The sequence below is a fragment of the Halichoerus grypus genome, chromosome 8, assembly GCF_964656455.1.
Source record: "Halichoerus grypus chromosome 8, mHalGry1.hap1.1, whole genome shotgun sequence".
NCBI lineage: Eukaryota > Metazoa > Chordata > Mammalia > Carnivora > Phocidae > Halichoerus > Halichoerus grypus.
In genome coordinates, this window is record NC_135719.1 from 125,549,751 (window position 1) to 125,577,590 (window position 27,840).

The 27,840-nt window shown below is 38.9% G+C and overlaps 1 protein-coding gene across 5 annotated transcripts in view; it reads right to left on the reverse strand.

Moving 5' to 3' along the window:
• The window catches only part of MLH3 (mutL homolog 3), a 28,007-nt gene extending 888 nt beyond the window's left edge, over positions 1–27,119 (reverse strand). The window contains exons 1-12 of one of the 5 annotated variants that reach the window (XM_036072799.2): positions 26,972–27,117; positions 22,302–25,662; positions 19,607–19,705; positions 18,832–18,917; positions 17,971–18,075; positions 16,778–16,850; positions 10,928–10,999; positions 9,538–9,649; positions 8,329–8,488; positions 1,890–1,913; positions 1,705–1,783; positions 495–646 (exon numbers count right to left, since the gene is read on the reverse strand). In XM_036072799.2, the coding sequence (XP_035928692.1) occupies positions 495–646; positions 1,705–1,783; positions 1,890–1,913; positions 8,329–8,488; positions 9,538–9,649; positions 10,928–10,999; positions 16,778–16,850; positions 17,971–18,075; positions 18,832–18,917; positions 19,607–19,705; positions 22,302–25,599 (4,260 nt within the window). In that variant the 5' untranslated portion in view covers positions 25,600–25,662; positions 26,972–27,117. Of the gene's footprint in view, positions 1–494; positions 647–1,704; positions 1,784–1,889; positions 1,914–8,328; positions 8,489–9,537; positions 9,650–10,927; positions 11,043–16,777; positions 16,881–17,970; positions 18,076–18,831; positions 18,918–19,606; positions 19,706–22,301; positions 25,663–26,971 lie in introns of those variants that run through there. The other 4 variants (XM_036072797.2, XM_036072803.2, XM_036072800.2 and 1 more) reach the window with 4 other exon arrangements.
• Positions 27,120–27,840: the final 721 nt, after the last annotated feature.

Genomic DNA, 27,840 nt, shown 5'->3' on the forward strand with positions numbered 1-27,840 from the left:
TCTAAGCTTGGTTTCCTGCCTGATGATCCCCAAATCATAACTCTAGAGATCCTTGGAGATGGCTACCATTCCCAGCAAGGGCACCACTTCCAGCAAGTACCGCCAAGCACACGGCTGCTGAGACTGTATTTGCTAGCAGTGGATTTGCTGTGCTTCTACCCACTGTCTGGAGCCCCACAGAGAACTTCTACATCTTATTGAACCGACAGCCAGGAGGCAACAGATGTTCAGGGTATGTCAGTCTGTCCATGTGTTAAGCTTATAAAATACAAAGGCATCCTGTGTGTAATATGACAGTGCAGCCTAAGCTCCGTGCTGAATTTGAGAGAGAAGATGAAATGGTGAGATTTTATATAAATAAACTTTCAATGCATACCCTTCAAAACTCTCGTACTTTGGAGAGGATTAGGGTAGACTGCATTTGGCAAACAGGAGCTGGACCGGAAAGAGGAGCGAAGCCTTGCCTCCTCCTCTCCTGCCGGCCGTCACTGTACCTGTCCTTCCTGCCCCAAGTGGTCCGTGTCGGCCAGTGGCAGCATCGAGGGCCTCCCATGAGCACACTGGAATGGTAGCTGGCACCGGGACAGGCCCTCAATAAGGCGGCGGCTCTCCTCTGGGCTCAGCCCATCATTAAACTTAATGGCCCCTAAAAGAAAGACAGAAACAAGAAGGTTATGGTGTGTATAGTGGGAAACCAATCCTGACCCTGGGCCAGAGCCAAATATCTGGGAAAAGTAAAAGGTTTCTTAGGCTTCTTCATGTGACTTTAACACTGCTTGAAATTGGCGCTTTCTGACCATGGATGAAACTAAGGCTTCAGGACCGACCTGTCTCTCAGCTTTTCCTTATGGAGTCATTGTCTTTCTAATCCCTCGAGGAGGCATTCCTTAACTTGTTAGGAGTTTGCTTTCAGAGTTTTTCTCAAGAGGCAGGGGCAATATTTTCCTACTTTTTACAGGCTGTGAAATCAAGGTCATCTTTTAGCCAATCTATCACCAAGATCTCTGATTGTGCCCTACAATGTCCATTTTATTTGCTTTTTTCTATTTCCATAATAATCTTCCTGATCTAAACTCTCATGTGGTCAGAACCTGCCTTTATGCATGCATTAATTCTCTCGGTCAACCAATATTTATAAGTATAGACTTCCTAGCAGGCAGTGAATGAGACAAATGGTCTCTGCCCTCACAGGCTTATGATCTACTGGGTCTAATAGGTGAGAGACAAACATTGAACAAGTAATTATACGATAATTATAAATTTTTGTTGTAGGCTTCTGATTTTTCTTACCAGCCTAATTTCTTGGTATCCTTGGTATTCTTTGCTGCTCCTCATATAACTAATTTGTTTCTGCCTTTGAGTCTGTGCACAGGCTATTTTTACCTCTTGTGGTAAACTTTCCCTTCTATCCTGTGAATCCATGTCCCTCAGCTCATTCAAAGCTTGACTCAAAATGCATCTCCTCCATGAGTGACTCCTCCACTCATATATGTCAGTCAGAATTATGGTCAAACGTACGTGTTGGTATTTTGCTTTGTAAAAGCAATTTTTAGTGTTCACTTTTGGTGTATCCAGCTTCTTGATCCAAATTGTACCCTCCAAGAAGTGAGTAGTAAATGTGCCTTCTACTTCTTTCATAACTGTTACACCCCTGCCAGCGCTTAGCATTTGGAAGCACTTACTAGCTGGTGGGTTGAGTCTTACCGTGGCAGGCCTGGGATGCCAACACCTTCTGGACCGTCAGTGGCAAAGTCCCTTGGATGGCTCCCGTGGTCTGGAGTAGCTAATGCATAAACACGTTCTTCATTAATGGGACAAGGAAATGGGACCACAGAGCCTTTTGTGTGTGGCGCCTCTGTGTGAAACCCCAAAATAAGAGAAAGGCTTACCTCCACTTGTTCTCGAATAAATTCCTACAAAGCAGAAAGAAAAACAGGCTTTACTCTACTGTTATAATTGTCCTTTTATATCCTTTTATAGTTTAAAATACACCTCCTAAAGAAGAGAATTCCAGCGATATAGCACTTAGGTGCAAATAATTTATTTGTTGTGAGGCACTCTGAGTATGAAAATACCAAGACAATTTAATAGAACTCCTACTGAATAGGAGAATATATTTAGCTACTGAAACCTCCTCCAGAGATCACTCATAACTCATGAGGTTATGTAACTGCTGAGAGCAGCCTTGATGATTCAACTGAGTCTAAATATCAGGGAGGCTTCTCACTAAGAGGCTGTTTGTATTTATGATCTTAGCCAGAACGAGTATAATATTACACACAAACAGAATAAATATGTAACGATCATCAACACGACTGGGCACTGAGTCTGACACTCACTTAGATATATCATAAACATAAACAGTCACTTCAGTTCCCACAGGCTTTTTTTTTTTTTTTTTTTTTGACAATTCCCTTCAGGTCAAAAAGCTTATTTTCTGAGGCATTTTGTTCAGAAGTTTCTCCTCACTAGCATCTCTGTCCCTCGGGTAGCCTTTTCAATAGTTATCCCTGCAGATGTTAATATTTACAAAAGGACTTCAAAGAAATTTAAAGCAGACGCTATTTTTCATGCTACCAATCTGTTTAACCTCTGGAGATGAAAAACTGTTTTGAGATAAGGCACATTTAATACTTTCTTCATAAGAAAACACAAGATTTTTTTACTCCTAGAACTGGTGATGTATAAATCACCTTCCTAAGAGTACAACATGATAGATCTTCTTTTTAAACCAGACTCAGAAAATTCTCCCCCTTTCCTCATATACATTCTAGTCCACCATGCTCGTAAATGAGCACAGTTACTAAGAGCTAGGGGATAGATACCATGTATTTTTCAAAAGCCATGTACTTTTCCAAACAAATCTACACAGAAAGATGTCTCATAATACCTGACCCACTAACAGAGCTCAATGTGGACAGTGATCAAACCTAACCTCTTTGCCATTTTCTCTTGTGCTTGTTCATCTGGGACATATGAAATACCGTTTTTTAAGCCTGGCGAGGGGGAGATAGATCATATTCTCTGTTCATTTCACATTTTAATGGTTCAATTAATGCTAGATATTTTAAATAATATTAAAAAGGCTTGTTCATCAGGCTAGAGGACAGAACTTTATAGAAAATATTCATGAGCTTTCAACTGTTAAGATCCAAGTAGCTACCTCCTTTTTTAAGACACCAAAACTTCCAGCTTCTTCCAGAATCAACAAAATCTTTCCTGATCAGTGTGACTTAACATAGTCAAGATTTTCTGAAGCCATAAGTTTTATTTCAATTTGAAGTAAACTCCTTACCAGTAGTCTTTGAAGTCACTTTGGGAAAAGTTTTTATTATAATTTTCTGGTTAAATACTTAGGGATTGAATTACAATAAAAGATTCTAACAGATCCTATCTTTTGGATTTAAGACAGTTTGGAGGAGGAGCCTTGGAGAACAAGGCTGTGTTGGGAAAAAGAGCACTGCAGAAAGCAAAGCAAAGATTGTCTGATCAAAGGGCAATTTTGGAAGGGCTAAACTCTTGGTAATCCAAAAGCTGGCACTATTAACTGCCTCTTCCTCTCGAATGTCTTCTCACCCTTAGCCTACAGACATGCTTAAGTCTCTCCCATCTGAAAACAATCAAAAATCTTTCCTCAACCCTGTGTCCTGCCCCACTCTTCAGACTACCCCTAACCTTTAGCTATCACCCTCTCTCTCTTCTTCTGAATGCAGCCAAAGATCTTGAAAGAGCAATACCTAGCTCCGTCTCCTCTCCCTCCACTCCCTCCTGGACCCATAGCAATTTGTCTTCTGCACCCCCACTCCCAGGAACAGATTCCACCATGGCACCACTGTTTTCATGACTGCCAAATCCAACTTTTCAAGCTTTATGGCTATTGTAGACCATTTCCTTCTTCCTTCTGGCTTTAGCAATATTACTTTTTCCTGATTTTCTTCCTTTCTCTCTGACCAAATATTTTCAATCATCCTTTCCAGTTTCTTCTTTTCAGCAGTAACTTTCCAGACCTTTGCCAAAACATATGCACCCTGAATGCTGGTGTTCCATCAACTCCACCCTTTGCTCTCCTCTTTTTATTCTTCATATTCTCCCTAGATACTCTCACTTCCTCTAGACCCTTCTCCAGCTTCTGATATCATCAAAATATATACACTGTTAACTCCCAGATAGGTACATACAGCCCAGGCTTCTTTCCCAAGCACTAGATCTGTAAGTCTGCCTAACCATTAGCAAATCCCCATTTGAAGGCACATTCACTGCGTCTAAACCCAGGCTCATAATCTAACTCCCCAGCAGGTGTACTCCTCCTCCTCTACTTCCTTCTTCTGGCAATGGCACCACCATCCTTCCAGTCATCCAAGCTAGAACCTTCAGAATCCTATCTTATCTTTTCTCCTTTATCCCCTTTATACTTTCTATTGCTCAGGTCCTCTTGATTCTACCTTCCATCTTATGTTTCAAATATCCCTCCTCTCCATTCCCAATGCTATTGACTTAGGCCCTCATCCTCTCCTATTTGAACCAGTGCAATAGCCTCTCACCTACTCTCCCTGCCTCAAACCTTTCCCGTATCAATCTATCACATAATTTATCCAAATTGATCTTCTAATTTTTTTATTTTTAGATATGACTAAAGCAATTCAGATTTCTGGAAAAATGGTAGACTGAGTTCATGTGGATTTGCCTGTGCTCCAAACAGAAAGAGTTAGAAATAAATAAGGAGTAGAAACCACAGTGAATTAAACAGGACACTATGAAAAAAGAACAGATAGATTTGAGAAAGAACCTAATCATAATTCTGGAAGTAAAAAAATACAGTCACTGAAATAAACTCAGTGGATCAGTTAAACATCTGATTAAACAGTAGGTGAAGAGAGAATTTAGTTCACTAGAAGATAAATGAGGGAATTTCCCAGAATGTATCACAAAGAGGTAAGACAATGGGAAATATGACAGAGAAGTTAAAAAGGTAAGGTCCAGTAGACATCTGACAGGATTTCTAGGAGACGAGAGAGAATGGCGGAAGAAGTAGTGCTTGAAGTGATAATAACTGTACGTTTTCCAAATGGAAGAAGCATGATGAATCTCAAGGAGGAAATGGAAACAAGATATATCATGGGGAAATTGCAGAACACCAAAGGCAAAGAGAAAATCTTAAAATCCACCAGAGAGAAAATCAGATTACCTACAAAGTAATGATAACTAGGTTGACAATGGACTCCAATGGCATATAGAATGTCAAAGTAATGGAATGTTCTCAAAATGCTGAGGGATGACTGACAATGTGGAATTCTGTTTTTAGCTAGACAATCATGCAAATGTGAAGGCAAAAATAAAGACATTTTCGGGCGCCTGGGTGGCTCAGTTGGTTAAGCGACTGCCTTCGGCTCAGGTCATGACCCTGGAGTCCCGGGATCGAGTCCCACGTCGGGCTCCCTGCTCAGCGGGGAGTCTGCTTCTCTCTCTGACCCTCCCCCCTCTCATGTTCTCTCTCTCAAATAAATAAATAAAATCTTTAAAAAAAAAAAAAGACATTTTCAAAGACAATTTATCATTTATGGACTCTTTTTTTTTTTTTAAAGATTTTATTTATTTATTTGACAGAGAGAGACACAGTAAGAGAGGGAACACAAGCAGGGGGAGTGGGAGAGGGAGAAGCAGGCTTCCCACTGAGCAGGGAGCCCGATGCAGGGCTCGATCCCAGGACCCTGGGATCATGACCTGAGCCGAAGGCAGACACCCAACGACTGAGCCACCCAGGCGCCCCATTTATGGACTCTTAAAAGAACTTTTAAAAGATTTTGGTAAAAAGAAAGCCGAACACGGAATGAACAGTGGGATTCAAGGACCAACAGTGAACAAAGACTCTGGTGAATATTTTGGTTAATCTAAATAAACATTGGCTAGCCAAATGCAGAAGAATGAAGCTGGACCATTTTCTTACACCATACACAAAAATAGACTCAAAATGGATGAAAGACCTAAATGTGAGACAGGAATCCATCAAAATCCTAGAGGACAACACAAGCAGCAACCTCTGTGACCTCAGTCGCAGCAACTTCTTGCTAGACACGTCTCCAAAGGCAAGGGAAGCAAGGGCAAAAATGAACTATGGGACTTCATCAAGATAAAAAGCTTTTGCACAGCAAAGGAAACAGTTGACAAAACCAAAAGACAACTGACAGAATGGGAGAAGATATTTGCAAATGACATATCAGATAAAGGGCTAGTATCTAAAATCTATAAAGAACTTATCAAACTCAACACCCAAAGAACAAATAATCCAATCAGGTCATGGGCAGAAGACACGAACAGACATTTCTCCAAAGAAGACATACAAATGGCCAACAGACACATGAAAAAATGCTCAAAATCATTTGGCATCAGGGAAATACAAATCAAAACCTCAATGAGATACCACCTCACACCAGTCAGAATAGCTAGAATTAACAACTCAGGAAACAACAGATGTTGGCGAGGATGCGGAGAAAGGGGAACCCTCCTACACTGCTGGTGGGAATGCAAGCTGGTGCAGCCACTCTGGAAAACAGTATGGAGATTCCGCAAAAAGTTAAAAATACAGCTACCTTACGAGCCAGCCATCGCACTACTAGATATTTACCCCAAAGATACAAACCGTAGTGATCCAAAGAGGCATCTGCACCCCAATGTTTATAGCAGCAATGTCCACAATAGCCAAAGTATGGAAAGAGCCCAGATGTCCATTGACAGATGAATGGATAAAGAAGATGTGATATATATATATATATACATATACACAATGGAATATTACTCAGCCATCAAAAAAGGGAAAGAAATCTTGCCACTGGCAACGATGTCGATGGACCTAAAGGGCAGTATTATGCTAAGTGAAATAAGTCAATCAGAGAAAGACAGTTATATGATTTCATTCATATGTGGAATTTAAGAAACAAAACGGAGAAGCATAGGGGAAGGGAGGGAAAAATAAAACAAGATGAAATCAGAGAGGGAGACAAACCATAAGAGACTCTTAACCATAAGGGAACAAACTGAGGGTTGCTGGAGGGGAGGAAGGTGGAGGGACGGGGTAACTAGGTGATAAACATTAAGGAGGGCACGTGATGTAATGAGCACTGGGTGTTATATAAGACTGATGAATCACTGAACTCTACCTCTGAAACTAATAATACACTGTATGTTAATTGAATTTAAATTTAAAAATTAAAATAAACATTGACTATAAAATTAATGACTGCTAAGGAGATTAAAAACAAGGTGGAGTTAAAATACTGAGCAACAGCATGGAAGATGGGAGGGGAGTGCTGGAAGATAAAGGGTTGTAAGGTTTTTGTACAGTTTAGGGAGAAGAGAGAAACAAATTACCTGAAAGTTTGTTAAGGCTGAAATTCAAGGCTAATCTAAATGAATACAATGAAATATGTAACTTCTAAACTAGCAGAGGGAAAAAAAAGGAGAAATAAAGAACACTCTAATAGAAAACCATAAAGGAGGAAAGAAAAGGCAACAAAGACAAAATAAATTGTCTGTTGTAAAAAATAAAGTGTAGGGCGCCTGGGTGGCTCAGTCCATTAAGCATCTGACTCTTGATCTCAGCTCAAGTCTTGGATCTCAGGGTTATGAGTTCAAGCCCCACAGTGGGCTCCACACTGGGCATGGAGCTTATGTTAAAAAAAAAATAAAAGTGAAACACATAAAGTAAGAAGTATGGTTCTCTTCAACACCTCCAATGCCACATCCCAGCAGCAGCTTTCCAGACCTTTACCAAAACATATATGTAGAGGATGAAATGCAAACTACTTAGCAGAATATGCTGAATCCCTTTATGACTTGGTCTTGATGACCTATCTAGCCTCATCTAGTCCACCACCACATATATATCTTCATTCAAGCCATATATACAGGTAGTTCTCTAAACACAGGATCTGCTCCGTGTTTCTGATATCGGTTGTTCTGTCTAGAATGCCCTTCTCCACTGTTCTGTACTTGGCAGGCTCCTACTGTTCTACAAGATTTTTCCTAAGGAAAAAAAATAGCTTTTCTGTGATAGTTTCCTTGACCTCCATCCGCCTGGGCATGGTAATCATTCTGTATTTCCATAGCACTTTTGAACATACCTCTACTGGCCAAATTTCATTATACTTATAATTACTTAAATGTCCTTCCTCTTCCCCTTGAGTTAATTCATCACTGAATCTCTAGCACCTGGCACACAGCAGGGATCTCATAGATGCTTGCTGGATAAAAGATGAATATAGAGAATTTCTAAAGAAAACAGGAGGTTACCTTCACTCAGCAATTTCCTCAACATCTGAAGCTCTGTCTTACCTCCACGATACTCTTGGTCACAGGAGATCTTCCTCTTCGAAGTTCATTGGCTTCTCTTTCTACAAAACAGAGTGGTACTTTTCCTACGAGGACCAGAGAATCACTGGTGTCTGGAAATATAATTTCAAGGCCCAGATCTTCCAGATTTTTGTGGTAACACCTAGAGAGATAACCTCAATTACAAAAGTATTACTTCATTTGCATTTCAGTACTAGTTCCAAACACTGAATAGTTTCTCAAAAGCAGCCACAAGTTTTACACTTGATCTTAGCCAAAAGGCCGAGAAGCGAGCCACAAGTTTTAAAAATTGTACTGTTCTTCTCATACTTATGGTCATTTGTTTAGGATTTTATTATCAAATTTCCTTTTTTGAGTTATAGTAACTTTCTCTTTTTTTTTTTCTCTTTTCCATTGAGAGAATCAATTTGTTTCTAAGTCCTGTTCCTAAGTTTTTATTCTTCACTGAGGAATTGCTAACTTCTCATTGCTGGCACTTCAAGGAGTTTGGCACAAATAAAAGGGCTGAGAATGTTTTGAATCAGCATTGAAGCAGGGAGGTAATTAACAGCCCTAGGAACTGAGAAGTCCTGAATAACGGCATGTAAATAAATGAATCTGCCTCTATTATGCCCCAGGGAAAAAGATTTATTGGCAGTAGCATATTCCCAAACCTGACATAAATTCAGAGACAATTCTTTCTTATTTCCAATAATCTGTGCTGCTCAAAAGTGGGAAAATGCCCTATCTTGTGACTCACCATATGATTTACCCCTTCCTTGCGGCCCAGTGTTTTACTTTCTTCCCAGTATGATTATGGTAATGAAAACTAAGAATCTAGAATGCACCAAGGCAAAGCACAATGGAAGCAATTACTGCAGTAATGTTGCTTTCAGAAACAGCACAGCATAAACATGGACTTTTCCAAGAAATGGTAAGGGTATTCCAAGCCAACTGCTGGAAAAAATTATCAAGGAAACTCTATCCTATACTCAACAGCTGTGATATAGTGGAAAGAAGAGCATTTGGAGTCAGAAGATCTGCATCTAGACGCCTGCTCCACCACTCAAGAGTTGTTATAACCTTGAACAAGTTACATAACCTCCCTTTGGTCTCAGGTGCCTCATCTGAAAAAAGGAACAATAATTATACCTCACAGAATTACTGTGAGAACTTATACTATAAGCATCACATCCTCATGGTGGTACTAACCGTAAGAGTCTCCTTTGTTCCTCTGTCACTCTTATCTCTAGTGGAGGACTTACAATGGAAGACAGTAATTTTTTCCGACCAGAGCCCTGTGGCTGTTGCTTCTCATAGGAATCTTTTGGAAAAAAAGATGAATGGGTTAGAGTAGGAAGTGAAGTCTTCCAGAATCAGATTAAAATAAGGCACGGTAAGGTACAGCCATGTTAATTATTATTATGCTTAATGATATCTGCAATGTTCAGTCATAGGCTTTGAATTTCCATTATTAAAGTCAAACTAGTAAATATCCAGTCCATTTATTCATTTCACCAGTATTTTCCAAAATAAGAAATGTAAGACTTAAGTCTTACATTGAAATGAACAATGCAGTGTTCCTGTAGATAGTCAATAAATGTGGTTTTAATAATAGGGGGGTGGGGGAATAATGTTGATTACTGAGGAAATAACATTGGTTTACTATAAAATCCTATGGCTCAAGAAGATTTCCCCACTCCTTCAAAAAGGTTTCCCAGTCTCTGAAGACAATTGGTCAGTACTGTTCTCAAATGGTCCTGAGCCTATAGCAAGTTTTCCTACTGCTAATTTTACTGTATCTTTCCTAGCAATTAGGTCTTCATCTCATAAGGATAAGTGAACGGAGTAATATCATTGCCATTCTAGTCCATGAACTATCTCCCTAGGTCCTCCCCTAACTTTTTGACATTAGTTTTCCATTACTTGACCACAGGAGTAAAGATCTTCCTGGGATTTTACCATTTGGAGAACATACTACCTCATGATGAGAAAAGAGGGTAGCAAAGATTAAAAAGCACATACTAACTTTGGAAAAACATATAACAAGTTAGTGATATTGGTTGTCTCTGGGGAGAGAAACTAGGTGGGATGAGGAACAAGGGTAAAAAGGAGACTTTATTATATTATTACCTTTTATACCTGTCAGACTTGAACTTATTTGATTATACCACCTATTCAAAACAAATTTTATAATAAAAATAATATATTGGGTCTTCTGAGCTGGTGGTAGTCTCTGCCTGATGAACTGTGAAGAAGATATATATACCAAGATCATATGGGCATACAGAGGAGCATATCTTTATGCTGGATGTCATGATAAAGTAGCCTAATTCTTAGGTACTCAACCCTCAGGGTCAATGATAAATGTATGGCAAATATATCTTTGACCATGTAATGCCACCAAGTTTGAATCAGTAAAGTGAATCACTACATTCTTTCAGTTATAAAAGAAGCCAAACCAGAAGACTTCAGCTTAATTTTTTAAACATATAATTCATTGTTCCTCACAACAGTCACAGTTAGAAAAACTCCTTCAGTATACAAATTCAAGTTCTGCAGGGGAGTCTCAAATCTTTTCTATTTCTAAACAGATCCTTACCAGTAATCAGCTGCTCTAAACGGACACGCTCATGGGCAGCATGCTGATCCACTAAGACTAGCAGATTTCCACCTAGAAGATGAGCAAGGATTACTGGAGTCTCAAATTCTCAGATCTAGATTAAAATAATCATGTTGTGTGGAGGGGAAAAAAAAAAAGGTTAATTCAAACTATTTAACAACATAAGCATAAGGGAACCATACATACTTAGTAGTAACAACTGTATCTTTCATTTTGTAAAAAATTGAAATTATGGGGAAAACTACAACAAATTTATCCCTGATGAAAAACTCTTTAGTTCATTGTATTTCATTTCTAAAACAAGGTTAAAGCCCTATATTCCTAATGTTTAAATACTGATCCTGCTTTATTAATTCAAACTGATACAATGAAGGACCTTAAACACATTATCATAATCAGCTGACTTTGATTTGCAAGCTACTCTGGAGCCTACGAAGAATGTAATTCTAGTACACTTTTTTTTCCCCCAGAGAGTACACTTTTAATAAATGACAGATGTGATTTGCTTTAAGAAGCATTATAACCAAACATATAAATTCAATTTGTTGGTTTAAATTATATAATAATTATATATTTTAAATTTAAGTTTATTAGAATTTTTTTAAAAAACAGGCTTCTTCTGGACAATTTAAACTTTTCTCACAAACCATTTACATATTAAAAAGGTGGCCGCCAGATCTAGTACACTTTATTTATTTATTTATTTATTTTTTAAAGATTTTATTTATTTATTTGACACAGAGAGAGAGCATAAACAGGGGGAGGAGCCGGCAGAGGGAGAGGGAGAAGCAGGCTTCCCGCTAAACAAGGAGCCCGATGCGGGACTCAATCCCAGGACCCCGGGATCATGACCTGAGCCGAAGGCAGACGCTTAACCGACTGAGCCACTCAGGCACCCCTCTAGTACACTTTATTTTTTTTAAGATTTTATTTATTTATTTGACAGAGAAAGAGATAGCGAGAGCAGGAACACAAGCAGGGGGAGTGGGAGAGGGAGAAGCAGGCTTCCTGCCGAGCAGGGAGCCCGATGTGGGACTCGATCCCAGGACCCTGGGATCATGACCTGAGCCGAAGGCAGACGCTTAACAACTGAGCCACCCAGGCACCCTCTAGTACACTTCAGAGCAGAGGTCAGCAAATTTTTTCTGTGAAGGGCCAGGTAGTAAATATTTTAGGCTTTTTAGGACATACGGCTTCTGTCACAACTACTCAACTGTTCCTTTTGAACCAAAGTAGTCATAGACAATATGTTAACACTGTAGCTTGTGTTCCAATAAAACTTTTATTTGTGGATACTGAAACATTAATTTCATATCATTTTAACGTGTCAAGAAATATTATTCTTTTGCTTTTTTCAACCACTTAAAAATATAAAAACCATTCTTATCTCCCTGGGTGCACAAAAGCAGGCGATGACTGGATTTGGCCCTCAGCCATAGTTGGCCTTGTTAGACTCAGGCTTCTCAAACTTTGATCCAAACCTGTGGATCTTATTAAAATGCAGATTCTGATTCAGCAGATTAGAGATGAGACAAAGGATTCTACAATTTTTTTTTTTTTAAGATTTTATTTATTTATTTGAGAGAGAGCGAGCGAGCATGAGCTGGGGGGGAGAGGGAGAAGCAGACGCCCCGCTGAGGAGGGAGCCAGATACGGGCTCCATCCCAGCAGCCTGAGATCACGACCTGAGCCAAAGGCAGACGCTTAACCAACTGAGCCACCCAGGCGCCCTGAGATTCTACAATTCTAACAAACTCCCAAGTGATGCTATTTACAGACCATGCTTTTGAGTAGCAAGGCTTTTGACTTTCAAGTGCAAGAGAGAAGGCAGAATGTCCTGACCCTAAAAGCCAAACCTACAGGAAAATCCCTTTCTCATTGACAGGAGGACTGACTCTCAATTACGTTAATACATCTTTTTATCTTGTAATTTTATTACTTTGGGCCAAAGGGTTGAGGTCTATTGCTATTGGCTATAATGAAATAAAAGTTCTCCTCTTGAATTTGATCAAAATAGATAATTCCTGTTTTTCCTATTTCTACTAAAGAATCTAATGTTTCTATGACACCATCAAATTCATGGCATGAGAGCTTAAGACTTAAGGGGAAAAAGGAAATAATTTTTCTGACAGCATGTTCAACCACGGGAATAGGCCCCAAAATGTTGAATTTTAAATTCCTTTGAGGATAGGAGGAGTTGCAGCTGGTTGTGATGAATAAGGAACATCCTGTATTGGCAAAACAATGGAATAAATAAATAATTGTGAGGGAGTAACCTCAAACTTAAAACTGGAGTCGGTGTGAATTACCAAGAGTCAGGGATCCTAGGAAATCAATTTTGTACCTGATGGTGGCAGACTGATTTATAGTCTACATAGGATTCACAACATTTTCCATTCCTTGAATAAAGCAGAATATATGAAGGTAATTTAATCTGACATGTCAGAAGCTGTATTTTTGATATTCTAACACAACAGAATAGCAGTTTCATAAGGGCAAGGAATTTTATCTGTTATACTCCCAGCATGTATAATAGTACCATTTATTGAGTGTCTCAGACACTCAATAAATATTTACAGAATAAATGAATGAACCCTTATTCTTTCGGGTATCATAACTGAACAACTGTATTTTATCACAGGTGGAAATATGCAATATAAAATGCCAATTTATGATTATATGGCATTAATTTCACTATAATTTAAAACAATATATTTGTTGATTACAAAAATATGTGCAAATATTAAAATAAGTCAATTATAGGAATAAATTGCTTCTAGTATTCATGAGTGACAGTAAAAACACATTTTGATTTAAAAAAATGTATTTATCTAAGAGTACTCTTTGGTGGTATCTAATTAAAGTCGACCATTGAACAACATGGATTTGAACTGTATGGGTCCACCTATGTGCAGATTTTTTTCAATAAATATAGTACTGTAAATGTATTTCCTCTTCTTTATGATTTTGTTAGTAACAATTTCTATAGCTTACTTTATTGTAAGAATACAGCATATAATATATATAACATACAAAATAGGTGTTTATGTCATTGGTAAGGCTTTGGTCAACAGCAGGCTATTAGTAGTTAAGTTTTGGGGGAGTCAGAAGTTATACATGGATTTTGATTGCGTGGGGGTTTGGGGCACCTCTGCATTGTTCCAATGGTCAACTATAATCCAATGATAATACAGAAGCTCAAGAGAAATTTAAATAGGTCCCTTTTGCTTCTCTGAACATCTCAGATTTTGTGGCTACACTCATCTCAGGTGCCATTAGTAGAGATTTTGGTATTAAACAACAAAGAGGGGCACCTGGGTGGCTCAGTCAGTTAAGCGTCCGACTCATGATTTTAGCTCAGGTCATGAGCTCAGGGCTGTGGGATCGAGCCCTGCACTGGCTTCATGCTCAGCGTGTGCAGATTCTGCTTGGGATTCCCTCTGCCCCTCCCCCTGCTCATTCTCTTTCTCTCTCAAATAAATAAATAAATAAATAAATAAATAAATAAATAAATAAATAAATAAATAAAATCTTTAAACAACAAAGAATTCCAGGTAATCAAACCTTGGAAAAAATCTATTTTCCCAAAACAGTAAAACTACTAGAATTTGACTTTCACTTATATGTATAACAATTCTGACAGAACTTTTAATTTGCCTTTGATCTATGATGACATTTACGAAATAAATCTACAATGTAAGCAATGTAAAGGGAATACTTTGAAATACACAGAGAATAAACTGCTTCCAAACTTCCAAAGCACTCCCCTGCAGGTCTACCTGTCTGGACCCAAACCCTCCACTGGTGCTCAGGCCTCTCAGCCACCCGCACTACCAAGCATTCCTTGTAAATGTGTCCAAGAGTCTTCCGGGTAAAAACAAACAAACAAAAAAAAACCAAGCCTTTCACCCCCACCCTCCTTCAGTCCCTCTCTTCCATGTCACAGATTTCTGAGTCTCTCCTGGGGATCTCTGTCACCTGGTCCTGCAAAGTCATCCATTCAGTTCTGGAGGTCAGAAAACGAGGAGTCATCTCTGATGTCCCTGGCATACCCAATGCATCACCAAACCCTGCTGACTTTATCTCCTACATACCTTTCCGATGCACTCATTTCTCTCCAGTCCACCCTGGTCTTTGTCAACTATCATTTTTAGATATTGCAATATCCTCCTACAGTCTCTCTGCAGTTACTGGGACTCTACCCCATCCCCAACCCATTCTCCATACTGCAACCAGAGCAATATTTTCAAAGTACAAATGTGATGTGACATGTACCACTGCAAAAACAAACGATAAAAAAAGAAAACAAAAACTTTCCATTGTTTCCAATTGGTGTTGAGACCAAATACAAAGCTTGTAACTGGCACTTAAGATCTGGCTGCGACCTACTTCTCTGGCCTCATCTCCATGCTCTCACTCCAGCTGCCCTTGTCCTGCTTCCTCTCACGAGAGGAGAGGAAATCACATGTGTCATTTGTCACTCCTCAGCCTAGAATACTCTTCCCTCCCTTCTTTACCTAGTTAGCTCACACTCATACTTCAGATCCCACTTTACCAAGAAAACTTTCCCAGGCTTCCCTGACTAAATCAAATCTCTCAGTACAGTTTCTTACAGCATCTTGTTTCTCAGGGCGCCTGGGTGGCTCAGTCGGTTAAGCGTCTGCCTTCGGCTCAGGTCATGATCCTGGGGTCCTGGGATCAAGTCCCGCATCGGGCTCCCTGCTCAGCGGGGAGTCTGCTTCTCCCTCTGACCCTCCCCCACATCGGGCTTTCTCTCTCTTGCTCTCTTAAAAAAAAAAAAAAAAAAAACAAGCATCTTGTTTCTCTCTTCTGTAACATTAGCTAGAATTAAAATTTTTTTTTTATTTTTTATTTTTTTTTTGTTTTATTTATTTATTCATGAGAGTCAGAGAGAGAGATAGAGAGAGGCAGCGGCAGAGGGAGAAGCAGGCTCCCCGCCTAGCAGGGAGCCCGATGCGGGACTCGATCCCAGGACCCCGGGATCGTGACCTGAGCCGAAGGCAGACACTTAACCATCTGAGCCACCCAGGCGCCCCTAGAATTAAAATTTTAATGTTTATGTACTTATCTGTTTCTCTTACATGTGTATTTTTCCCCACCATTGTAGTTCTAGGGCCTAGTACAGTCTCTTTCATGCAATAGGCACTCAATCAATATTTGTTCGATGAGTTAATGTTATTGTTTACAAACTATTATTGTTTTATTAAGGCAGGTCACCAAGATATTGTATGTAACTCTTGATAAACCTAGCAGAGTTCATTATATAAACTTTCTATTATTATAAAGGGAATACATGAAAACATCATAAAAAAGTCAAACAGTATAAAATATTTTAGAGAGTAAAAGATGAAATTTCCCCTTTGCCCACTCTCATTGTCACTACTATTAATAGCTTAAAATGTATCTTATATATGTATGTCTCTATATATGTATACAAAGCTAATGTACTTTAAAACTGTTCTTTCATAATATTAATTTAGATTGGTTTTCCCAATTGGTTTTAATCTGTCCAAATCATTGCAACTGTATTGTATATAAAAAATACCTTAAAAGGAGGCTATCAGAAGACCAGGTGCTTATTAATCAAGGCTAAACTCCAATCTTTTTTTTTTAAGATTTTATTTATTTATTTGAAAGAGAGAGTGAGCAAGAGAGAGCACAGGAGCAGGCACAGCGGGAGAGAGAGAAGCAGACCCCCCTGCTGAGCAGGAAGCCCAATGCAGGGCTTGATCCCAGGACCCCAGGATCACGACCCATGTGGAAGGCAGCTGCTCAACCAACTGAGCACCCCTTAAACTCCAATCTTACCTGCCTCACCATTCTCTTCAGTCTTGGTGCTCATTAAACAGGCAATAAACTTGTTATCCACTTGTTGGAGAACCTGCCATACATTAAAATAAGTGGTACAACACTAAAAAAAAAAATTAATGAAGTCTTATCTGCATATAAAGAGATAAAAGTGTACTTAAATAAGAGTCATTTGCATTATAACATTCATATCTAAGACTATGGTAAAGTGCTGATGAACCCGAGGGAGTCATTAGGAAGAATTTAAAAATGGGCAAGTAGAATGATCAGAACACATAAAGGAAGGAGACTACAGGCTAAGGATTCTAAAAGGGACATGCGAACAAAACCTTAGAGTAGACCTGAAATGTTCCCAGTAGAATGACTCTTATTAATAGGTAATATGACCAGAGAATTATTAATATGACCAAAGACTGCTAACAAATGGGGCTGAAATAAATTTTGAAAATCTATGCAAAAGCAAGGAAAACCATTTTGGAGGAGCTAGTCCCTTAAAGCAGTAAGTTAAAAGCCACCAGGGGCTTGAAGCCTTGGTGGTTCCTCTCTGTCCAGGTACAGATAAGGTTCTCCCCGTACTTCCCTGCCCCACTCCCCTAATTCTAGATCAAGAGCTTACTTTGCTCTGGCACCAGGTCAATGCCAGTTTAGGAGTTTACCTATATCTGTCTAACTTCCTAATTTGTTTCCATACTGAAAATAAAGAGATGAAGACAGCCTGAGTGGTATAGGGAGAGGGCAAACTACCAAAGCAGATGAGACAAGGGGTCCCTTCTGTTAACAGAGGTCCTCAATCTGGAGTCTCCTAAGCCATGTCATTTATAGCCTCACACAATAGAAGGTCGTTTACAAAGGGGCACTGTCGTACGCTTAAGGACAATGTCTCTACAGCATTTACTTGATTTATTAATTATTGTCAAAATATAAAGTCAATATATATAATCCTTGAAACTGTGAGCCTCAATCCATAATTCATCCCTCCAAACCTGCTCACACTACTAAAGACATTTTTTCTTTGTAATTAAAATTAGTACTTTGCTTTTTCTTCCGATAATAGAAGTTCCAGTAAGATTTTAAAAAACACATGTGCCTTGACCAGGGTGGTCTAGATCATCAAATAAATCCAGTTTCACAAGAGTTAGTCCAGTTTAGGTCTTACATATATTTTTATGAGATTTCAAAGTCAATTTTTTTACCTGCATCGAATGAATCATTTCTTTGGTGAAACGATAAGGATACAAGACATTGTGAATTTTAACCACCAGGCTTTTGGCCTGGCCACTGCTTACATCAACAGCAACCTAGAAAGACCCAGCATAAACATCATTTAAATTTTAATTCTTTATATCTGCAGAACTGTTTTACTAAAGGTCTGAAAGTGCTTTAAAACATTCATTTTCATAGAACCTATTAGAGGTGGGTTGAATTCAGGGAACTTACAGAAATTCAAAAAGCTCTGTGAATTATTAGTCTTAAATAATAATTTTTGGTTATAAATGAAATTACTAACCAAAACAATATTGTTTCAGAATAACAATTTGTTTATGCACCACCATCAAGTCCTTAAACACATCTTAGCTGAAAAATCAGTAAATAAATGCTTATTTATTCTCTATCTTCATTACAATACATGAAGTACATTCTGTGATAACCCACTGAGAGAACATAAATTCACATCCGACAATGAACTGTCCTGCCAGTAGAAAACTCACTACTTTATATAATGATTTAACGTGTTTTTTGGTTTTTTTTAATTATCACCCCCCTAAATACTTTGCCAAAGCTGCAAGTCAGGTTTTCTAAGAGTGGCAAACACATTCACTATTCACACACTGATTACACATTACACGTTTAATCCAAAATGTGTAAGCTCCCAAAATGCTATGAATTCTGATTCCTCTTCTCTACATTAAATAGTATTTCCAAATAAATTATTTGGAAACATGCCCACTATCCATTTGTAATTAAAAATTAGTACAGTCATTCATGCCCATAACTAACTTAAATGAAATTCAAATTTTAAAATAATAAGCAAAGAAAAATTGCTGCACACGCACCTCTGGATAACGGGCAAATACTGGATTTTCCCATTCTGAGAACAAAGACTGAAGCGATTCTCTACCAACAGTACCATCCACAGTATCTAAGGCAAAAGGGGACACGTATAGTTGGCATCAAGAGCTCAGAAGACAAAAGTAAATGGCATCTCATATTGGGTGTGGTGCAGCTTCAAGACCAAAGATCAGACATACTGTTCCAATAGTCTACAAATGCTCCGTGTTTGCTGGATCGCTAAATTGTTTTGATCTGTTACTTTTTAAACTAGAGTTGATGACTGTCTCTTCTGGCATTATAGTTTTTCTCCGAACTATTTTCAAGATATATTTCAGAATACAAGTCAGGAAGAAACTGGTTCAAATTAGTAGTCTTGCTTTCTTTAGATGAAAACATACCTTACGTATTTTTAGAAACAAAGAACAAACATAATGTCTGTAGCTTTTTTTGAAAATAGGAATTTTGCTTACATAAAACTACTACAATATGGAGCACAACTCCAATCTTTAAAAATAAGAGGTATTTTCTCAATCACGAGACACCACAGACTGTGCATCATCACCAGTATTGACTTCAAGTCTGGAAAAGTAATTTCTGATCTAAATGCATGCACTGAATTACTTAGTTCTGCTGTTAAATAGGACCGTGGGGAATGCCTGGTTCCACAGCTGGCGCTGATCAAGCTTAATAATACAACCTGCTTTTTTAAAAAAAAGTTTTGAGTTAGGTGCTACAGAACATACCAGGCGTCCCAGCAATCTCTGCTACTGCCCCTACCTCTGTTCTTCTGTCTCATCACAGTCCTCTCTTCCCGAGCTCTTGGAAGGAAAGGAAGAACGAGGTCGCTTCTAAAAGGATGACACCTGTACTGAGATCCTAAATGTAAAAAGGAAACCTACACATTTGAACTCAGAATATAAATTATTAAAAAATCAAGTTGCATAAAAAATCTTTCTGCACAAACCAAATCAAGATATAAGGCAGACTACTAAACACTAGATTGACAGAGTTCTTTAATGGAAGTTATGCTGCTAACTTAGGAACCTACATTAATGCTTAGTCCCATTATCCATCTATACCACAGAATGAGCACCGAAAATAGATCACCGATTCTCAATGGGCACAATTTTGTATGCGGGACATTTGGCAACATTTGGTTGCCACAGCTTGGGTGAGGGGTGCTACCGGTATCTATCAGATAGAGGCTAGGGATGCTGCCAAATATCCTACAATGTATAGGACAAAGAAATATCTAGTCTAAAATGTCAACAGTGTCATGGTTGAGATAGCCAATATTAAATATATAGTGGTACTTGATTGTTATCCTTCACTACTTGGTGCAAACTTCACAAGTCCCCAATTTATATGTCTCTTATACGCAAAATATGTTTCTATTATAACATTTATCCTCACCATATTATGTTTAGATAGCTGTCTTCCCTAATAGATTGTGAACTCCTAAAAGGCAAGTCAGTGAATCTGCAACCTAGCACAGTATGAACAGTCAATAAATGAATGAATACATGAATAGATAAGAGGATGAAAAGTTCTCAATATAAACTCCAAAGTCCAGTAAGATCCGGCCCAAATTCTTCCCTCTCTCTGAACGATGATTTTGAGTTTTAGAAATAATGCCTGAATTTGACAGTTTTTGAATAGGGGGCAAAACATGATGAAACTATTATTTCAAAAAGATAAATCTGTTGAGCAAGGATTGGAGAGATTCATTCAGAATGATAAAATTAAAGGATAAGGAGAAATAAGGTTGTGTCACCATAATAGAAAGGACAGAATTAAAGGCATTTTAAAGAAAAAAACTGCCAGGGCTTGCAAACTTGACACTACTCCTTAAAATTACCTTTATAGATCTTCTCTTCTGTACAGTTTAATTTACCTCTTAACAATTCCTCTGTAACATTTTACGTATGGTTCAACGGTGTTCCAATGTCCTACCATACATCAATCCTCTCCAGACAGGTAACATTCCATGTGAATAGAGGGCGCTTAGGGGCCATCTTTCCATGGAACTTGTTTCTATACCCAACACACTTTATTTTTCCTTATGAAATTGAGTTAACATGATCCTTCAAAGTTCACTACAAGACTTGCGAATCCAGAAAGTTAAGTAGGTTGAAGTGTTTTAAACATCTAGATTGATTTCACAGGAGCAGATGTTTATGTTGAGTATGGCGGCGAGATTCCCCCTTTGTTTTAGCAACAACCGCCTCAGTTTAATGTAATCAAGTCCTTTTTTGTCACCATTTTAGAAGCAGGTGCACTTCAGGAAGATGAGGTGCCAGCGCCGTAGGCTTACCTCTGATAAGCACTCAGTACAAATCCGGACATTAAGTTACACAGATTGAAAAATACATGTCTTTAGGAGCAACCTGAGAGTCTCAGGAGCAGTACTGAAAGACAAGGGTTTTCTCCTACTTAATACTTTGTAAGTTACTACAGTAATTATTTTTTCACAAGGACAAAACTGGAAACCACTGAAAAATAAAGGTTTTATTTAACCTTAGATAAATCGAGCCTCCTGCTAGAGATATTCATCCTAGGGAGAATTACAAATTAATTTGCAATTACATTCATACAATTTACATTCTTTTGCAATATTCAAGACTTTTAATATGGATGCACATTTAATGTTTATCCTCCTGATGCCAAACCAAGATTATAGCCAGATGGAAATCAGCTTTACCATCTCCCAACATCTGGCTCTCAACGCACTGCCGAAACCATGTCACTTTTAATGTTGACTGGGACCTGAGAACTCAAGAGTCCCAATGTAGGCTCTGATGGAGCCTTGTGGTACGATTTAAAAAGCTACATTGTCTTCCTAACAGCTACTTATAGCATAAACAGATCAAATGGGTTAGCATATGTATTATAATAAACTATATTTGAAAAGTATAGTTAGGAAAGTACATACTTTATCTACATTCCAAAAAATTTATGGTCAAGTCCTTTTTTCTAAAAACACAAAAAAAGTTCATCAATATATAGTACTGTACTGAGCCATAGATTATCTGGGAAACCTAGGATGATAACAGGATCATCCTGGCCCTTTACCTGGGAGCTGCAGAGAGCAACTTCCAGTAAAATACCATGCTGACATTGCAGGAATTTTATGTTTAGGAGAGAGAAGAAAGTGGGGTAGGGAAGCACTGTGGATCTTCTCAACTATTAATAGTATCATTTTCATTAAAAACTGTCTCATCCTCCTATACGTCCACACACCCATAGACACATATACATACACTTCCATTCTATTATCAGTCGTTCATTGTATTTCTAGATATAAATAGTATTGGACCTAGAAAATCTTCATATACCATAAAACACATTTTATAATTAAACTTCAAAATGTTCTGTCAGCTGAGATAATCTCTTTGGGCGATGATTATCTCACACCTTGCCCATTATTTCCACCTTTAAAAGCATTTCGTGCCAGTGAATACTACATGCTTACCGTTCTCATGTATGACATCCACAGCTATGGTTGTCAGGTCTTTAGTACAAGCAGCCCGAACATCCTCAGTAGGAGCAGTGAATGTGCTGAGTCCAGTTATTTTGTTGATGTAAACCATTCTTCCCAGGGCTACATCAAAATGCTGCTGCCAGTCTGAAGAGCATGTGCTTGACTCCTCATCTCCAGAACAAGTTCTTGCTACAGATTCTTCACTCTGAAAACATGTTCCATTTTGGTCAGAGGTGGAATCCTCTATGTGACTCACTGACATTCTACGGGGAGAGTCAGGACCTCCTCTCTGTGGTTCCAAAGCTACAAGAACATCTGAATCCTTACTGACAACTTTAGAATGATTACAGAGTAACACCAAAGGAGTTTCTGGTATCACAGAATTCCCTGTTGTATTGTTGTTAGAGTATGTTTCACTATCTTTATGGAAGGAATTATCCTGTGTGACAGAGTCCAACACTGGAACGATGCCACGCTCTGTTTCTTCATACTCATTTGGAAATAACTTACAAGAATCTAGGGTTAACCCACTGCACAAGTCATGGTCTTTGCTCCTGGAATCTGATAGTGGAAGTTCATCAAAATGACTCATCATTTCCATTGCCTGAGTCTCTCTTTCCGAACCTTTCATTCTGGATAATTTAGAGGCTAAAGATTTAGGAGACTGCTTGACACACAAAGGTTTTCTGTTAAAATGAGGTAACTCCCTTAGAGTTATAGGACTTTCTCTTAAGCAAGGCATCTGTTGTTCCAAACAATCTTCTTCATTGGAGAATGGAAACTTCTTTGAGTAAAGGATGTGACTTACTGGTTGACAACTATTATTTGAGCCATTATGTTTCATAGTAGTGACTTTACAAATGTCTGAGTTGTCTAAGTGATTCTGGTCTGTCTGTGGAATGTCAGGTTCAACTTGAGGACTGAGACTAGTAGAGATTTCAAAATGATTATTTTCTTCCACTTCTATATTCAGAGGATTTTTAACCTTCCCATATTGCCTCTTAAACTTCTCTAAAGATCCTAGCTGTGAACTTAAGCTTAGCTTCTTATGGGCTATGGGTTTGGAGGAACCAATCAATTCATCTATTTTCTTACTACAATTTGAAAGATGTGTACGCCACAGGGAAGAAGAGGATGTGTCAGGTAATAAGCAACCTGCGTGTGGTTTTTTACCACTTTCCTGAGAAATAGAAACATTTTTATAAGTTGCTATTGGTTTGTTCTCTAGCCCCAAATTTATATTTGTTCTGCACAATATTTTGTTAGACAGTTGGGCAAATTCTTTACTTAAAGTGCTGGTTCTATCTTTGATGTTTGGAGTCTCAACTGAATGGCATGCTCTATTTACAAATGTTTCTTTGGCACTCGCAGAACCAGGTTGAATACAGTTTTTAAGTAAATGTTCTCCTTCAGTTGATTTAGTTTGCTCATCTTGTACCACATGTGTTATAAAGCCAGTGGAACCTAATTTAACTTGTCCATAACTAAAAATGTTTATTCTTCCACAATCACTAGGTTGTTTTTTTCTTTTCTCTTCCTCTCTCTGGGCACCATGTACTCTCAATAACGTTGTCGCAAAAGGCAGAGGTTGGCATCCCATTTCAGTAGCATCTTTAAATCTCTCTAGTTGATTCCGAGTTCCATTATTTGTCAGGATACTGGTAGCCATGCCATTAATAATAGTACTTGCATTCTGTATTTCTAGATCATCTCCACTCTTCTCAAAGCAGTATGATGTCTGAAAAGGGCTTGCCAACATTTCTGAACTGGTTCCACAGGGATTTTCTAAACAGTTAAGTTCTAAGCAAAGTTTTTTATGTTTTTCATTTTCTCCTGATTCTGATACTTCAGCTGTCTGTTGTTCCAAGATCCTTGATTCTGAGCAAGAGCTATCTTTGATTTGTAAAGATGACTCCGTCACTTTACTATGGCCTGGGCCATCTGATTCATAAATGCGCAAAAATGAATCATTTGTCTTTTTTCTGATACCTTCCGAATCTCTAGAATTCTGTGTGTTTCTTCTGTTTTCTTCAGTAGCTTTTCTTTTCACAGCTTTTGATTGAAAATTAAACATTTCATAGGAATCCAAAATACTATTACATGCCTCTTGGAAACTGACCTGGTCACCCTTCTCATCAGACGACACATGCTTCTGAAGAGTAGCACTAAATAAACTAAAATCATTATCTTCACTAAATTCTTTAATGTCCTCACCTGATAATTCCACAAATAATTTTTCTTTCTTTAAAAACATTTTCATTCCTTCCTGAATGCAAACCAAAACAGTATCCCAGTTCTGAAATTCAATGAGCGTTTTTGCCGGCTCCATGCATACATCATATTCACAGGACGGGCCCTGCACATTGATTACATATATCCCGTGGAGCTCTGGGTGAGACCGATACCGAGGACTTGAATTCATTTGTCTGGCAGCAGAGCCATTCTTTGGCTTGCATATAATACTTTCTTTCCTCAGTAAAAAGTCAATGAATTTATGAAGCTTTGTCCTTAAAATTAGTCTTTTGTTCACAAACAAAAATTGCATATTCTTATTATAATGCGCTTCAGAGCTGACATAGCCACTAAGCTCAAATTCCTTATATTTAAATTTTATTTCTCTTAATTTTTGGGACTTACCCAGTCCATAAATTTGACAAAATCGGGAACATACGTCTTTGGTTTTGGGGAGCTGAAGAACCATGGAACCAGAAACATCATTTCTCAAAGAGAATGAAATGGAAGGGTGCATGAGTGAGAGAGCTTCTATTCTCTGCCTAACCTTCTCAAACTCCAGTCTAGGATCCATGCATTTCCTTCTTACAGGTAACTGATAAAATAGGTTATATATTGTTACTGTTGTCCCGGCACTTGGTCTAGTCAAGTCAGCTTCACAAGCTTTCAGGGCTTTTCCATTCTGAAACAGTTTCACAAAAGTTTTCCCTGTCCTGTTTTTCTTGGATGAAATTTCCACAGCACTGGCCATGTCAGCTATGCTTGCCAAGGCCTCCCCTCGGAAACCATAAAACCTGGGACTCTCCAAGTCCTGTACAGAGCTGCATTTACTAGTGAAATAACGATTTCCCACCTTGTCCATATCATCACTCCCCATCCCGAACCCATTGTCTATCACTTGAACTTGGAAGGTTTCCATATTCACCCTGACAGCCACACATTTCGCTTCAGCATCAATACTGTTGAGGGCAAGCTCCTCAACACACTGGCCTAAGGAGCATATAGCCAAACCAGAACGCAATCTGGCTTGTACTTCAACTGACAAGCACTTGATCATGGCAGGTAGAAAGCTGGTAAGAATGCCAGGCACGGGTTTCCTTCCCTCACTGGAAATAATTGCCTATGGGAGAAAAAAAAAAAAGCACGCACACTATCAAAGCCTCAGAGTTACACAGCATTATCCATTTCTCTCAAGCATTACAAAGAAATACCATTTGAGGTAAATTAAATCTCTTATTAAACCTCACTGTAAAAAACAAAACAAAACAAATTACAGCTTTGATCTCTAGGCAGATCATACAGCTCATGTTTGGTGCAATGGATTTAATATCCAAAGCAGCATTTACAATTTCATAATTTTCACTGCTCCTTTCTAAATCCCACATGCCCTAAAGTGAAATCATAATCACAACTGAAGTTGACCCGTAAGACAGTGTTCAAAATTCTAATCACTTCACCAAAAACAGATGTCTAAATTAAATTCAGCTAGAAATTCACGAAAAAAAAGTCCAAGCTAGTTTCATAATATTTATACATTACACAATAACCATGACTTTTAGTAAAAACTCATCATGAAGTGTTAAGACAGAGGAAATTTAAAAAATCAAGCTGTGTATCAAAAAGAAATGGGCATTAAGAGATTATTATTCATTATTATTATTGGTTAAATGTTGCCTCAGAGGAAAGAGACTGGGAATGGAAAAGGGTAAAGCAGGACTTGCCTTTTCATTATCAACTTTTCTGTATCAGTTGATTTTTACATCTTGTTCACACATTACTTTGATAAAAAGTTTTCAGAAGGTCCCTGTATTAACAGTCTTTTGGTATTTACAGACGGCTACACACTACCCTCACAAGAGTGATGGTCTGGGGCTGTCTGAACTTGACTTTACGTTTTCCTGTCAGGTCTAAAATATTAAGATTATAGTGCCACTAAAGGTCTCCTCCCTTCTTCAGAAGTGAGACAGCAGCAGGAGCTGCACCTCTCGCAGGTGGCAGGGCTAGTTTTCCAAACCCGGGAACACCAGAGCTATAATCGCAGATCTGATGTTTTTTAAGGTAGGGAACTTTGCAGCCGGCAGCAACTGAGAGGTAAATATTTAACTGGTATTCCGACTGTTACCCAACTTAACGACTTCTTGATGACATCCCAGTCTTTCCCGGGCCACAGTCAAAGGGGACGATTCGGTCCGGGCCTCCATCGGCGAAAGCTCCGCGGGGGCAGGACCATCCCCCAGGCTCAGGCTCAGGCTCCACCCCGTCCCCTCCCCCCGACTCGCAGGCCGAGCCCGGCCGCCCTAACGCAGGAGGCCTCCGGCAGCCCCTGCGCAGCTCGGTCCCAAACACGCCCGCGGCGGGCGTCAGGGCCTTTCCGCCGTTAGAAGGGCTCCCGGAACCGTCCCTTCGACGCGTGCTTTCCCCCAAGTCACCTCGAACACAGCTTCACCAACTCCCGGTTACCAATCGCCTCGGACGCGGGGCGCGGGCACGTTGGCTCGCGAGGCTCATGCACGCGCCACGAGCATGCGCTTCCGAGGCGACTCGCGGGGAACGCGCTTTTGTCGGTGACACCCAAGTGCGCATGCGCATCAGCTGTTCTCTGATTGGGAAACTAGGTGGGTGTGTGTATGTGGGGGGGGTGTCTCTTCACATTGGTACCCGAATTCGCAATAGTTATACCCCTTTAGCATGGTGTGAAAAGCTGTTTCCAGCAATTTTCACTTTTGCTTTTCTTGTGTTCCTTTCCCCCTTCCTCCTTCGTACTACCATTTAATTCAATATATATGTTATTTTGTGTTTTGTAGGTCTTCTCTCACTAGAATGTAAACTATTTGAAGGTAGGGATTTTATCCATTTTGTTTACTTTACAGTGCCTGTCCTGTTAGGCATTCAGTGGATGAATAAATCCACAGCCTTCCATCTTATACAGTTGTAGCATTTCAGAGGTGGAAAAGACTGAGAAACTAGCTCGACCCTCTTAACTTACAGGTAAAGACACCAAGACTCATTTACTTTTTTGATATGTTCCTAATGCCACCGCAGCTCCTTTTCTGACTGAATGAGAACTGTAAGAACATTGCGAGAATAGGTGTTTGGGAAATTATTAACCAATCCTCAGTTTTTGCTTTCTGTCTCATTTTCATCGAAACCTATTATTTTCAAAAATTGTAATTTATGACAAACTTGTTAAATCCAGTAATCATTTCCTATATACCTGTTTAATGGCTGACCAAGCCAAATTGGGAAACATGAAGGGCTGATGAAGCAAAATCCTGATTATTGCTTGTAGGGCTGCCCT